The sequence below is a fragment of the Mytilus galloprovincialis genome, chromosome 10 (genome assembly GCF_965363235.1).
Source record: "Mytilus galloprovincialis chromosome 10, xbMytGall1.hap1.1, whole genome shotgun sequence".
Taxonomy (NCBI): Eukaryota; Metazoa; Mollusca; class Bivalvia; order Mytilida; family Mytilidae; genus Mytilus; species Mytilus galloprovincialis.
This window is the reverse complement of record NC_134847.1, coordinates 46,836,125-46,853,060: the sequence shown is the minus strand read 5'-3', so window position 1 is coordinate 46,853,060 and position 16,936 is coordinate 46,836,125. Positions and strand designations below refer to the sequence as shown.

Sequence of the window (16,936 nt, the reverse complement as noted above, 5' to 3'; positions counted from 1 at the left end):
GAACCTTGAAAATGAGGTCAAAGACAGGTGACACCTGCCAGTTAGACATGTACACCTTACAATAATTCCATACACCAAATATAGTAGACCTATTGCATACAATATAAGAAAAACAGACCAAAACACAAAACCTATAACCACTGATCCATGAAAATGAGGTCAAGGTCAGATGACACCTGCCAGTTGGACATGTTCACCTTACAGTCCTTCCATACACCAAATATACTAGACCTATTGCTCATAGTATCTGAGATATAGACTTGACCACCAAAACTTAATCTTGTTCACTGATCCATTAAATATAAAGCTTTTAAGATGTTAGATGGCTGGATCACTATCCCTATGTTGAGCTATTTGCGACAAAAGTCACAGGCTCGACACAAGTATCAAATATCATGTATGCTAACAATTCTGCATCTCAACCATGCATCCACTCTATTTGAATTTTGGTGGATAGTTGTCTCATTAGCAATTATACCACATATCTCCTTATTTTCATATAACTTATACCAACTATTAAGGAACACCTAGTATTGCATTTGCCAACCAGTAACATGAGTAAGTATGATCTAGTATTATATCTTTATTACATCATACATGCGAACCATCCATAATTGTCTTAGGTTGATGTATCATCATCTTTTTTCTATTTTGGTGTACATGAAATTTATAGGATGTTTTTTTTAATAATTGTGAAATTGCAACAGGATGGGTTTCACAAAATTTAAAAACTTGCCTTTTAAATTTTGACGGAATTTTTGTATGCAGGATTTCCTGAAATTTCATAAATAAACTAGAACACACCTGCTACAACCTGAGTTTGTGACTGAATTTAAGAACTACATCATTTCCAAAGTCTGGATTTCTAGTATTCTTATTGCCATCTGATTAGATTACGCTGAATCAAAATCTTCCTCCTTCACACCATAACTCAGAGTGCTGTGAGATACAGAAAATACATATGTACATACTACATACATGGTGGCTTGGCTGTAATCTTTGGACTTTTGGTGTTACTAGTAGAGCAGCTTACAGGTAACTTCCAGAGCAAATCAGGTCACTCATTTGTATATATATTTTAAAGAGTTTGAGATACTTCTTAGTTTTTGTGTTGTACACAAATGTATTTGTACTTTTATATTTTTCAGTAATTTGGTTGGTTTTATAGACATTAATTACTTTATTAATTACTTTTATAAATTGTTATTTGGATGGAGAGTTGTCTCATTGGCACTCACACCACATCTTCCTATATCTAATTAATGTTTATTCGTGTCACCATTTTTTTTTCAATCTTTCATATTTGATGATTCTAGTGAAGTGTATCTTTTTTTTTTTTATCTAAAAGTTATATATGACAAAAAACAAAACCTCATTTTCTTTTCTGAAAAAAGATCTTTATAAATAACAATTAAATCTATGTACATTTGTACAATATGTTCACGATCTATGTACATTTGTACAATATGTTCACGATTTTGCTAATAAAAGGTTCATGCATACACTCATCTTTTTCACTCCAGGATTTACAAAGGCTTCCAAATCACATGTTGCATATATATTGTGTCTGAAAATATAAAAGTATAGTTATTTATTAAAACAGATATTTCATTTAAAAATTACATACTATTTAACAACATGTTTAACTCTGCCACATTCTTAAAATGCCTGTCTTAAGTCATAAGCCTGCAGTTCAGTGGATGTTGTTTGTTCATGTCTATCATTTTTGTTTTTTGTGTTTTAAATTTGGCTGCTAGTTTTCTCAATTAAATTGTTTAATATTTTTTATGTCGGGCCTTTTATAGCTCACTATATCCTATGTTTTCTTCTCATTGTTGAAGGCCACACTGTTGCCTATAATAGCTTACATCCACTTTATTGCAACTTTGATGGATATTTGTCTCATTGGCAATAATTTGTAATTTTTAAGATTTGTAACTCTATGAACTAGAGCGTATTTATATGTTGTAACTACATGTAGCATACATGAAGAGAACACCAAATAATAAATTAACAATGAATTACAGAAGTTACAGTCATGAAAAATGCAGTCAAAGTATTCAATTAGTATATATGAAATATTTGCCACTAGACCTTAAGGAAGCAACAATCAATCAAAGAAACAACCAATAGGCATACACATTTTTTGATTTCATCTTGCTTTATTTAAAAGTATGTCTTAATAATTTTGTATTTCAATCCAACAAAGTATGCTTTAATTTGTCATGGAGACATGTTAAATGTTATTTGTTTTTTCTCTCTGTCCCTTACGCATTAAATATATGCGTTGCGTTGGATACAAATGCAAATTAACCTCAATACATCTGTTAACCTATTTGGGTTTTGAAAAAAATTTCAACAGAAAGTTTATTGTTGAATTGTTAATCAAATGCTACTAAACGGATCAAACTATCAAACTTCATCTTTTATTTCATTGTAGTTCTGTAGTTCGTATATGAATGTTCCAAAATCAAGAGTCTAATACATGTACATATTTAAGTACACATGCATAAGGTCAATTTCTATCTGACACATTGGTATCATATTTTCAATGAACTTAAACACTGCATACCGGTATATATACAATAATAGACAAACATGGTAATTAATTTTGTAAAAAAAGTTGTATGTTATTTTGTTCTTGGCTAAACTTACAGTATACAATAAGTGTCAAATTTTAAATCCCAGTTTTCTCATACATTCCTTGTGAGCTTCTATTAAAGATTTACAGTTTTCTTCTCCTTTTTCAATGACGCTGAAAACATAAGAAAATGAATAATACCTTTACATTGTTTTCTACAACACAAACAAACAAGACATTTTATATGCTTCTTATGGGGGCATGTTGCATTAATTAAACAACATCAGGCCAAAAAAAAAATAATATGTCTGTTTCCTATTAAATCTTTGAATAAAATGCTTCACTGAGCGGTCTGATACGACTGCAGAGGTTGATCAAAATTTTTGACATAGTATAGGTTTCTGACTTAAAATAAATGTCAAGATCTTACAAATCTATTGCACATTACTGTGCAATTAAAGATTCTTCTTGAACATTTTAAAAATTTGGAACCCTTTAAAAAAAATTGGAACCATCCAAACTTTTTGACCCCCCTCCCCCTTCCCTTGGAGCAATTACCCCCACACTCAAATCCAGCCTTTCCTTTGTAGTATAGAACCTTGAAGTACGATTTCAGAGAGATCCATACACTTACACACAAGTAATTGTCCAGAAACTACAAAAATGCTAGCTTTTTGGCCCTTAATACCTAAACTGTTGGCACGATAACCCTCAAAATGAATCCAAACCTTCCAATTATGGTACTGAACATTGTGGTACAATTTCAGAGCAATTGAAATACTTATACACAAGTTAATATACTGAAAGTATATAAATACTTGTTTTGTGCCCCTTTTGGGCCCCTAATTTCAAAACAGTTGGGACCATCATCCCCAAAATCAATCCCAACCTTCCTTTTGTAATATTGAACCTTCTTATTAAATTTTCATAGAGATCCATTAACTTAAACTAAAGTTATTGTCCGGACACCAAATGTGTCTTCGGACGACGCAGACGACGACAATGCACACAAAGACATCATACCATTATACAATCCCGAAAAAAAATTTTGGGGTCGTATAAATAAAAAGAGATAATTTATATTATTATACCTTACATATATAACAAACAATTCTATTGGGTAATACGTTATCACGTGACATTGAATAATTCAGTTAATTTTCATTTAATTGCAAGGAAGGACGAATAACCCTAAAAATTTACACCCGCGGTGAATAACCCTATTATTCACTGGCGAATAACCTTTTGAGTTTCTTGATTTGTACACGAGTTATCTCCCATGAAAATGATGTCACAGACATAAATAAATAAAATGGCAGCGTTCACGTTACAGGAAGCCCAGCGAGAGACGAGGGAATAAGGCTTTGGACATGCATCTAGTGCCGATGATACCTCTTATAAACGGTCCTTTTCGGGGCCATCAATATTTTACAAAAAGATTCTACCATTTTTGTACATACAAGAAATTCTAGGACACAAATGTATTTTCAAACGTCACTGACCTGTGTTGCACTGTTTGTTGCTAAAGAATACAGTAAGTGCTTTTTCAATGATTCAAAAGGCCCTTAATTCCACTGTTAGTTCGTTACAATAAAACAATTGTGGCTCCTCGAATCGATGAATATCCAAAATTGTCAACCCTTAAAAATTATTTCACTTTGGGCTTTGCCCTCAATGAAATAACCTTCTCGTGTTGACAATTTTGGATATTCACCTTTTCTACGGGCCATAATTGTATATTAACTTCCCAGGATTTGGTGAAATATTTGAATCAGTATAAATTTAATTTGTACAACACATCAAAGCTTAATGACAGTTCTAAGGTAAGTGATGTATGTCTAATATTGGAGTGACATTCATATGAACTATTTTAAATCAAAACGAAAATTAATATGATTTGTGCATTTTGTTAAGCAGCATCAGCATATGAATATGAAGATATTTTACAAAGTGGAATATCATTTGGAAAAGTTCATATCTACTTCGCACATAAATAGATTTTTACAATGCAATTGGTGTGTTTTCCACAAGAACTTGATATTGTTAATTCAACAATTGTTGTGAACAAAAGTAACACCAAAATGAAAATTCATTATTACAAATACAATATGCGTCAAAGGACATCTATATTTCATGATTTTTGGCTAACCTCAACTGTACAGGAACTTCTTAGGAAGAAAGATAAAAAGTTAGCAATATCCTTTAACTTTACTTTCCACTATATAAATGATGATCTCTCACTAAATATTAATTCAAAATTTTGGGGACTATGTTGAACGCATCTATCCCATCGAACTAGATACAATGTATAAACATAATAAAGGATAAAACAAAAACAGATACAGTTAAGCCTACCTCATATCTGGACTTACATCTAGAAATTGACAATGTTGGTTGATTGAAAACAAAACTTTACGAGAAGAGATGATTTCAGCTTTCCAATTGTTAACTTTCCATTGCTATGTAGTAATATTCCAGCAGCACCTGCATACCGAGTATATAAAGTGATATGATATTCCTGGGCTTCTATTTTCTATCATGATTTCCTTGATAGAGGGTTGCTGCTCACAAGGAAGCTATTTAACCAAGAGTTCATAATAGTGAAGTTGAAATCATTCCTGCTTAAATTTTAAGGACGCCATCACAAATTAAGTTGGTTGACTGTCAAGTGTCATGGAATAACCGTTTCACAGATGATATAATCGGATATGTTCCTTACGTCGTAACTACAATCCCCTTCCCTTTTCATGAATGTGACTATTTACAGGGTTTGTAATAACATGAGCAACACGATGGGTACCACATGTAGAGCAGGATCTGCTTACCCTTCCGGGGCACCTGAGATCAACCCCAGTGGATGTTCGTGTTGCTTGGTTTTTAGTTTTCTATGTTAGGTCTTGTATATATATATTACAAATGTAATAAAAAAGGAGCTAAAGAAGCTGAAAAAATAGAAGAACCATCAGAAGTAACCAGGCAGGATATAAAACGTGCAGCAAGAGAAAGTGTTTTAAGAAAATGGCAGAACCAATGGGAATCAAGTCAACGTGGCAGAAATTATTACAACTATCATCAAAATGTCTGTCAGAAAATACCAAAAGATTTACCATCCAAATGGTCGTTTTCAATTACTACTAGTTTGAGAACAGGTTATTGTGATCTAAATGATTATAAATCCAAAATTATACCATCATCAGACAAAAACTGTTCCTGTGGAGAGCCAGAAACTGTAGAACACTACCTCTTACATTGTTCTAACTATGAGGAGGCTACAGAGAGGATGAAAACATCTATTTACTTTATTACAGGAAATATACACATGGATTTAGACACCTTATTAGGAATCGATGAAGAAGACATTAATAGAGACAATCGAAATGAGATATTGTGCCATCTGGAAAATTATTTAACGGAGTCTGGTAGATTCAAAAACACTATACAGCAAAAAACACTATAAATCTATATCAAAATTTTTTAAGCAGCAGCCACAATTTCAATTAAGTACATGAGTGAACATTACATATGTGAAGAAACTACAAAAGAGGAAACGTACACAAGTGTTTACAGTGTCATTTGGGACACTTACTAAAGACTAAAGACTATTATTTGTCTGTTTGTCTTTTTCAAATTTAGTCATGGCGTTGTCAGTGTATTTTGGATCTAAGAGTTTGACTGTCTCTCTGGTTTCTTTATCACCTCTTTTGATATGCCAAAAAATATAAAGTTACATAAAATTATCATATTGGAAACTCTCACCATTCATCACGAGCTTTTTTCGTCTCTGGACAAGCACAACAGGGTTTTAATTTCTGTTCTGTCTTTTTCTCTTCTTCTTTCGGCATTATGATGTAAAATTATTAAAAATTGAATCAAGGTTATAAATTCAGAACAAACCAACGTGTTTTGTAAGAACCGGATGTTTACCAAAAGATCCTCCAATCCCCAAATTATAGTTAAGATACAACAACGGTCCATATTCGTTTTGTCTGAAAAATATACTATAAAATTAAAATAAAACAATATATTTATTCAATTCATTGTAATAAAAGACCTTATTAAACGATTATTAAACCCATGAAAACTAAAAAAACAGTCACCACACATATTCACAATTGTACCTGTGCTCCGACCAGAATCCGTCCACATAGTTGAAACAAGTGTATCCAAAAGATGAAATATGGCAGCTGCTGAAAGTGAAAAAGATCAGGTGTTGTTTTTATTATCCAATTTAAATATAAATAAAGTAAAACTAATACATTTTATACAATAGTCACTATTAATTTAATTTATCAAACTGACAGTTCAAGAGCAGAGACATACAATAAACACAGTGTGGGAACGGAACTGTACGGTTTTCTAATATTTTGGTCATTTGGGAGACTCAAAAAATGAAAACGTTTGGATGCATGTGTCGTTTTTATTATTGTTTTGTTTCATATATATGTTCCGGACCATATGAGTATTTGGACCATATGCCTATTGTCGGGGTAATTGACACTTTGTAACAGTTCACTTTTAATACTTCTGAACGCTTCATATGGTATGATCGTTCAATAAAAAGACGCTATCATATAGGTAATTTTATTATTATATTATAATGAAAAGATTAGCTAAATAAAAAATTAGAAGTTTCACATTTTTAATTTTACTTATTTGTCAAAACTATAATAAACACATTTTATACCGATGGTCATTACCGATTTTTTATTACGAGTGAATGGCAATATGTCGACTTAAAAAAATTAATTTCCAAAAATTTCGCAATGAACTGTTACATAAGAAGTCACTGGAAATTAAAAATAATAAATTGTCATGTAATTAATTATCTAATGTAATTTTTAAAAAAAATACCTATATGGTCCGGCCCGTTAATAACCAAACGAGTATTATACTCATATGGTCCGGAACATATACATATGGAATGTTTTGATAACCAAAACTTGAAGCAGAAACGTTATATAACATCAGGGTACCCAAATGGCACCTATTTTGAGTTTTTTAACCTTCGTTTATTTATACTTCAGACAAAAGTTTTCATTTTATGTTTATTTTGTAGATGTATCATTATTTATTCTATGGTTTCACCAATTTAATTTTGAATCCATATGAAATCATAGAAAAATTGGTTTAAACTGACCTCCAAACCATCAATGATTCTGAAATGAAGAGTACCCAAATTGCATCCATGCTTAAATTTGCATCTTCTAAAGTCTAATAACAGAGCTTTTGTTTAATTTTTTCAAATATTTTGAACAATTGGATATAAGTCCATGCTTACTCTTCATTTTTTTAGAAAAAGATGCTTGTAACATATTGTATTTGCCCATTTTAAAAAGATGACGTTTTGATGATGTTGCTTGGTGACTTTTCAGTACATTTTGCTTTTTCAGTAAACACTTCATCTGTTGATAAATACTGTGAACGTTTTGTGCATATCTAAATATTTTTACCTATATTGAAAGATGTGCATAGTATCAAATCATAAAAATACAAATTGTTTAGTCTCTAGGAAATCTTGTAAGATTTCCGCTGCTATTTTTGCTAAATAATAATAATAATATAATAATATAATAATAATAATTCTTTATTTAAAGAGGGTTACACAGTTAGCTATAAAGCTAATCTTCTCTGAGGCCCTCATGAAATACAATGACATATAACAAACAATTACAAAATATCAAACAAACACACAGACATGAATAATGCAATAAAAAATTGTTATGAAATATACAATTTTCAAAACAGGTAAAAGTTACAAATTCATATATGGCATATATAGTATTGCCATCAACAATATCATAAGTTTGAGTAAGTGTGAGAAAATAATTATGCATATAAAATCGCACAGCTTCTTAATGTTCCAACAAGTAATCTTTTAAATCTTTTTTGAATGAGCTTGTACTTGAGGTTGATTTTTTCAGGGATATTGGTAAGTTATTCCATAAAATAGATCCTGAATATATAAAAGATTTCTTATACAGCTCTGTTTTGGCTTTTGGAACTTGTAAATTTTTGCAAGAGGCATTTCTCAAACAATATTGGTTTATTTCTGGCATATCTTTAAATTTTTCAGTGAGATATACAGGGCCTTCATTCGGCATTTCTGTATCAAAACAGATTTGTGGTATGAGATTCTGTTCTCTACTGTCATCCATCCAAGCTGTTTAAACAGTGGAGCTGATGATGAAAGTGGATCAGAATCTAAAATAAGTCTTGCAGCCCTTTTCTGCAATTTTATTATTCTGACTAGCTCATTTTTAGCACAACCACTCCAAATAATACAACAATAATCTATCAGTGGGAGAATATAACCATTATAAAATAGTTTTCTTAGATCAATATTTAGAAATTTCTTGATTTTAGAGAGTAAATAAAGTCTAGATGATATAGATGAACATAAGTAATTAATATGGCCTGTCCAGGACAGATTAGAGTCAATTCTTACACCTAAAAGTTTTTCAATTAGGTGCAATTTAGGTACTCGTTGCAATTTGGGTACCGTTACGTTAGTAACATTAGGAGTTCACCAAAGTTTTCATCAAGTACATGAAGTAACTTGTTATTTTGCGAATGTCGGAGCCCTGCTTGACAGTCTGCCAAATGACCAAAATATTAAAAAAACATACAGTTCCGTTCCAACACTGATAAAGACCTATTGCAAATTACTGCATAATAATTATACAATGATATTTTTTGATGTGATAGAATGAAAAGTTATACATACTAATATATAGTAATATCATTAACGATAACAACGTATGGGACTATAGAGTATCGACAAATATCAAGCACTATAGAACAAGCTTGTAATGCATACTTTCTAGTGCTGCAATCAGTAAAATTAAGAACAGAATGTAATGTGTCTTCAAAATAAACTGTTAATCGTGTAGTTATGCACACATTCTCTTGGGATTAAATCAGATCTTTTGTAAAAAATGCAGAGATAGATCCAAGGTTTAAGGAAAGTGGGAGGCGTAATTGTCCAATCAGATATTTACCATGCCACCAAACGATGCAGGATGTGACGGCCATACTGCCATGACGTCCATTGGAACAGGCACATAAATAACAAGGCTGGGCTGAACACATTTGTGATCACGCAACCTCACTGGAACAGCAGTAGGTACGAAAGTTAAAAAAACCCCACAAAAATACTCAATCAACCACAACCAAACTAAGCATATATCAGTAAACCACTATCTAATAGAGTTTAAAGTAGTCATCAGCAGTCTTGATAAAAACGATCTGAAAGCATTTTCCTAGTTTTTGAAGATTTATCAATTACATAAATCTGGACCTTGATGCATTTCATTACTTCACACCAGTGGACCTTGATACATTTCATTACTTCACACCAGTGCACATGTGATTATTATTCTTTTATGTATTTTTCAGTTTGATGATGAAGATGCAGAAGATGACACACCACTGGAGAAAAGAAAGAAGATATTTTCTAAAGAATGTTAGTAACATTTATATAGATCTACATTAAAATAAGAAAATGTGGTATGATTGCCAATGAGACAACTTTCAACAAGAAACCACTTGATGTACATGTAGAATGATACAACTGCAGATCATTGTATTACAATGAGAAAAACTAAGAAAGCTATAAAAGGCCCTGAAATGACAAATGTAAAACTTGTTTTCTGGTGCCAAACCTCCCCTAACCTGGGACAGCAGTGCAACAGTACAACTTCAGAACAACTTAAAAAAATCAGTTGAAAAGGGGCTTTTAATATACATCGTAGAAACAAAGTAATCTGAAGAAACTAATATCACATATACCAAACATTTAAAGGTACAACATATGTCAACCATTTGATAATATTTAGAATCATATGATAATCATTCAGGACCTTGATCATCCAAATATACTGACAGCCAACAATTAGAGAGCGCCATGGTGTAGTGGCTAATGCATTGGACAACTAACACAAAGGTTCCTGGTTCAACTCCTGTCAGAGAGAACATTTCACTCGCAAAGTGGATTGATATATGTTGTAATACATTGTAACTTGTTTCCTAATCCACTTTACCGTTAAATAAATATATTTAAACTAACAGCCAACAACTCAACTACACAACCAAGTACAACTAATGATCATTAGATTAAGAAAACATCAAATAATACTATGTGTAATAAGAATGGAACAATGTATCGCAAAACACTTGTTTATGCTATTGGTGAGATTATACTTAAAATAATTTATTTATCATTCAGCAATACATTATTTTTACACATGTATGACCATCAGTTTTGAATATTAACATTTTAGTACGTTGCATGATGTATGGTTTTGGAGATGACAGAAATCCCTATACAGAATCTGTGGATATATTAGAAGATCTGGTCATAGAATTTTTAACTGAAATGGTATGTGTTTTTATAATGATTTGTTTTTCAACAATAAACACAATACAACATATTTATGTATAAAATTAGAATAAAGAAGGTCATAATTTCAGAACAAAAATGAAAGAGGTCATACATTATTATCTTACACCCAGTTATCTCGTTTGTATGAATATATGCAGAGGGAAATTATGGAGTTCATTGCTTGTTATAGGAAACAAACAATGTTAAGATGAAAAATAGAATAAGAGGTACATATACTACTGTAGGCTTTAAAAGATTTTCTGGAAGTTTCATTAATAAAGAGTCATTAGTTTATGGGGAGTCGGTGATAAAAGTACAGACCATTTTTAAAGGAACAAATGCAATGTAAAGATTAAAATGATAAAACAAAAAGTTACCAACAAAAGTAACTTACTAATCCACAGGCTAAACATCCCCTGTGAGACATGACAATCTATTTATATGTTAACATGTATATACACACAATTATTACTAAATATACCATACTGTGGATTCATTATTATTTGTTTGATATCAATTTTTGTCGATTTCATGGGTAAAGGTGAACCACAAAATTAAATCTTCACCGAATGACAAATTTCATAATGGCTTGTATGCAAATTTCGTCAAAACCACAAAATTAAATATCCAAGAACATGTAAGTTTTCCATAATCCAAGCAAGTTGGTACTCAGGAAAATAGATCAATCTATGGTATTAAGTATAGCTTAATCTGATCTGCTGGTAATCTAAATTTTTACCAAGAATGAACCACTGATGATATTTCAATTACATTCAACAGGTGTTATAAAATCCCACAAGATATATACACATGTATATTCTATTCATAGCTAGCTATCCATGTATAACCACTATATATAAAATTTAATAAATTTGAAATCCCTTTTATGATAAGAAATTGTAGGTGATTGCTTGCTAGAGTGTACATTAGTGGCATTTCTGTAGCTTTACATATTGTACAAATACCTGTCTTTTGTTAAAAACTATTTGTTGACCTTTGTCATTTGTGTTGTTGGGTTGTTGTTTAATGACACATCATATACACCAAATATTCTATGTTCATATTTTACAGAAGATGTTGATAGAATATCTTTAAATCATAAGTTTATTCACCTTTTTATTTGTAGACAAAGAAAGCAATGGAAGTAGGAAGAACTGGCAGAATAAGTGTAGAAGACATTATTTTCCTGATCAGGAAAGATCCTAAAAAGTATTCAAGAGTGAAGGAACTTTTGACAATGAATGAAGAACTAAGAAAAGCTAGAAAAGCTTTTGATGAAATCAAATACGCAACAACAAAATGATCAGTACATAGCAATTTGTTGTTTTAATCATCATGTTTTATTGATACATGTAGTTGTGATGTCACATTTAAAAATATGAATATGATATTTATTGATCACAATATCACATCATTTAGATACATTGTTTGCAGTAGATAACAATGTCCCATATGCTTTAGAATATGTATATTTCTTCAACAAAAAATTCTTGCTAAACCTGATGGAAAATTTTTACACCACCAAATGGCATATAATTACAAAACGTATTTTCCATTTTTTCTATCTGACTTTTTTAAACTGTTTTACACCAATACATTTCAATTTTATGTAGTGAAATGTAATGTGTATGACATATTATAAAATATGTGAAAGGATATTTAATTAAATGAGTTATTTAATTTGTGATTTATTTGTATTTTATTTTAATCTTTAGATATTGACGAGGGTGTTATGTTCCCTCTGCTTGAGATGTATGCCCCATTTCCTGCTAAGTTATCAACATATGTATCTTGTTGTGCCCTGTGGTTGTCAAACTTTTGTAATGTTTTGTCATGCATATCCTTTCTTTTCCATTACATGTATTTTGATTGCTGGATAGGTATTAACATTCATATTTCAGTTTAAATACTTAGAACAGCTCATTTCTTTCAGTTTAAGTTCCTAAAATGTTCTCTTTTATTATCTCCCCTACAACGAAAGAGGCTGAATTTGAGACATACAGATGTTATCCAGTGACTGCATCAATTATTGGTATAAAGCTTCATAATCCAAATGGTATTAGAACTGCACAATTCAGATCTTATATACATATGCCTTACATTGCAAAGTTTCCATTTCATATCATTTTAGCAACTGCTTTTAAAACTACCATAATTTTTTGTAATGTGATTCTCACTTTCTGCTCTAAATGAAGATATTTTTGTGTGCATTTATTATTACAATTATTTAAGAATTGACAAAAATGCATGATTAATTATCAGGATTTAAGGAAAATATGCACTTCAAATTTCAGAATGCAGGGTTGTTATCAATGGATTCTCAACCAGTAGCCATATTCACAATAATAAAAACCTAGCAATTATTTCTGAATTAACAGTATCAGAAATAGGATAACTTTATTTGGTGTATCGGATCCTTTTAAGGTCTATATGTCTACCAGTCAGGTTCTACTGACCTATACCTCATTTCATGGATCAGTGATTAAGGTTAAGTATCATTATTTGCTCTTACTCAGATACTTTATGTAGTAGGTTAATTGGACATCTTTATAAAATATTTGTCAGGTGCACAGTCTGTCTTGCAGGGTTTATATGACCTTAACCTCTTTATTATGATTTATTGGTCACGGTTAAGTTTTCTTGATAGTGTCTGTTTCTTAATTACCATTAGCAGTTGGCTAACTATATTTAATGTATCAAATGATTGTAACATATACATGTATGTCAGATAGGGCTCATCTGACCATGATCTCTTGTTCATAGTTCATTGGTCATTGTAAAGTTTTTCTGCTGTCATCCATTTGTCATACCATAAGCAGTATACTAACTATATTTTATATATCAAATGATTGTATCATGGATATATATGTCAGATAGGGCTCATCTGACCACAATCTCTTTTTAATGGTTCATTGGTCATTGTAAAGTTTTTTTGCTTACACCTGTTTCTCAGATACTGTAAGCAGTAGGTCAACTTTATCTGGTATATAGAATGACTGAACACAAACATGTCTGTCAAATGGGTTTCATCTGACCATGACCTAATTTTCATGGTTCATTGGTCAAAGTAAAGTTTTCTGTTCACACCTGTTTCTCAGATACTTTAAGCAGTATGTCAACTACATTTGGTGTATGGAATTTTAATATATGTTGTACATGTTTGTTGGTGTTGTTTCATCTGAACATGTTGTTCACCCAAACAATGAGTATCTGTAATTCCAAGAGTAACCAGATGCTCCGCTCTTAGAATAAATTAATCATTAAGTTATCCACTGTATATATCATTTATTACATAATAATTTTAAATAATTCATTCTGATTAAAAATAATTTTAATAAAAATCTACCAATTTTGCAATTATGTTAGGAGAATATGCACATTTTACTGAGCATTATTCAAAATGAACATTGATTTCATTGCAATTATTTAAAGTTTAAAAAAGGCTCTTTCGTCAGTTGTTTCTTCAATGATGTTGAAAAAAACTACATGTAAAACACTGAAATTGGTATGCACTATAATATAATAAAGATGAGTTATTTCCCATTTAAACAAGTATTCTTACTTGTTGTTAAATATTTTGATAGCAATCCCCCTTCCAAAAAAAATAAAAAAACAAAAACTGCTAAAATAAAAATAAAATCATGACAATGATAAAAAGTTAATTTTTAGCACTAAAACCTATATTTTTCAATTAACAGATCCAAAATTAAATACAACAGTTCACATATAAATAAATTTTAAAGAGTTAGTTAACACCATTTTTTCTGTGATCCTTGTCGAGGACTTGAACCCCGATCCCCTGTCGTGAGACAGTTGTACTAACCAATTATACTAACAAGGATAATTATAGTATGGTGCTAACTTTCTAATTTCATTTAATTATGAGATTGAGAAGTTTTAAAACTTTTACTACTAACATGTCTGAAGAATTCAAAGGAAAACTAAACATCAAAAAGAAGGTTTGGCTAAGTATATATTCTCGTTTATTTATATAGCTTAGACCGTTGGTTTTCCCGTTTGAATGGTTTTACACTTGTAATTTTTATGGACCTTTATAGCTTGTTGTTCAGTGTGATCCAAGGCTCAGTGTTGAAGGCTGTACCTTGACCTATAATTGCTTACTTTTGTATTTTTATTTGGATGGAGAGTTGTCTCATAGGCACTCATACCACATCGTCCTATACCTAATTAAAGGAAAAATTAATTCCTGTAAGACTGAAGCTTCATGGAAACATATTTAGCCTTAAAGAATATTTCACAAATTTACGTACAGTTGGGGCAAGTATGGACACAACATTCAAGCTTGATACAGCTCTGAATTTGGATTGTGATTAAATAGTTGACACAACATAGACCACATTCATTCTGTGTCAGAAACCTAAGAACTTAAACTTAAAAACTTAAAAATTTTAAATTGGACATTTACCCATTATGGTCCAATATCCAAAATCTAAATACTTGGTTAGATTCAGCATATCAAAGAACCCAAAGAATTCAATTTTTTATGAAATCAAATAAAGTTCAATTTTGGACCCTTTAGACTTCAATGTGGACCAATTTGATAACCAGGCCCAAATATAAACCAGGTGCTCCACAGGGCGCAGCTTTATACGACCGCAGAGGTCAAACCCTGAACAGTTGGGGCAAGTATAGACAAAACATTCAAGCTTGATACAGCTCTGAATTTGGATTGTGATCAAATTTTTGACATTACATGGTTTTTTTTACACAAAACAAATGTCAAGATTTTACAAATCAATTAAAGATTTCTTCTTCAAACTTATTTAAATCTAAAATTAAATAGTTGACACAGCATAGGTTTCTGACACAGAATGAATGTGGTCTAATGAACTTAAAAATTTTTTTTTGCCTTTGAGCAATTCACTATGCTGTTGAATATTAATCCTCTAAAAAAAATGTTTGAAGAAATTTTCTTTTTATTTATGAAATTTGAAATGAGAAAAATTTAACCCCCCCCCCCCCCATTTTTTTTCACATCCCTGTTTCCCTTTTTCCAAAACTGATATCAATTCAAATTTCTAATGGAGTTTGCAACAATAACTACTCTTTTTAATACATCATAAAATATTAAAATGTAAAATAAAGTGCTTGTTATCACTGAATGGTAAAGATTGATTGGTAGTAAAAGTGAATATACATTGTTTATTGTATAAAACAATAAAAAAAACTTCATCAGCAACATTTAATATTGGCAAATTTCCAATGAAGTTATTTACATAAAGTTATTGGCAAATAAAAATAGAAAATGACATCATAGTCATGTCTGGCAAATGTCCAACATACATTATCTAAAAACATTTTAGATAAGATAAGGAAAGAAAGCTTCATCAGCAACATTTTATATTGGCAAATTTCCAATGAAGTTATTTACATAATGTTATTGGCAAATAAAAATAGAAAATGACATCATAGTCATGTCTGGCAAATTTCCAACATATATTATCAACTACTATTCTATACAAAGAAAGATAACTCCAATTGAAAATTAATTGCTATTGCACAATATTGTGCAATTAGATATTTCTTGCTATTGTGCAATACTGTGCAATTGAAAATTTCTTGCTATTGCACAATACTTGATATGGATTCCTGATTTGGACCAACTTGAAAACTGGGCCCATAATCAAAAATCAAAGTACATGTTTAGATAAAGCATATCAAATAAGCCCAAGAATTTAATTTTTGTTAAAATCAAACTTAGTTTAATTTTGGACCCTTTGGACCTTAATGTAGACCAATTTGAAAACTGGACCAAAAATTAAGAATCTACATACACAGTTAGATTTGGCATATCAAAGAACCCATTTATTCAATTTTTGATGAAATCAAACAAAGTTTAATTTTGGACCCCCATTTGGACCAACTTGAAAACTAGGCCAATAATCAAAAATCTAAGTACATTTTTAAATTCAGCATATCAAAGAACCCAAAAGATTCAATTTGTGTTAAAATCA

The 16,936-nt window shown here is 30.8% G+C and overlaps 2 protein-coding genes across 2 annotated transcripts; one reads left to right on the top strand and one right to left on the bottom strand.

Moving 5' to 3' along the window:
* Positions 1–1,366: 1,366 nt before the first annotated feature.
* Positions 1,367–6,507, bottom strand: LOC143047672 (cytochrome c oxidase copper chaperone-like). Its single transcript, XM_076220857.1, has 3 exons — positions 6,338–6,507; positions 2,656–2,755; positions 1,367–1,567 (listed from the first exon to the last, which is right to left on the bottom strand). The coding sequence occupies exons 1-2, from the start codon at positions 6,421–6,423 to the stop codon at positions 2,671–2,673; spliced, it is 171 nt and encodes a 56-aa protein (XP_076076972.1). The 5' UTR covers positions 6,424–6,507; the 3' UTR covers positions 1,367–1,567; positions 2,656–2,670.
* Positions 6,508–6,695: 188 nt separating this feature from the next.
* Positions 6,696–12,648, top strand: LOC143047671 (transcription initiation factor TFIID subunit 13-like). Its single transcript, XM_076220856.1, has 4 exons — positions 6,696–6,788; positions 9,977–10,043; positions 10,861–10,958; positions 12,088–12,648. Exons 1-4 carry the CDS (start codon positions 6,759–6,761, stop codon positions 12,262–12,264), a joined length of 372 nt encoding a protein of 123 aa, XP_076076971.1. The 5' UTR covers positions 6,696–6,758; the 3' UTR covers positions 12,265–12,648.
* The last annotated feature ends 4,288 nt before the right edge of the window (positions 12,649–16,936 follow it).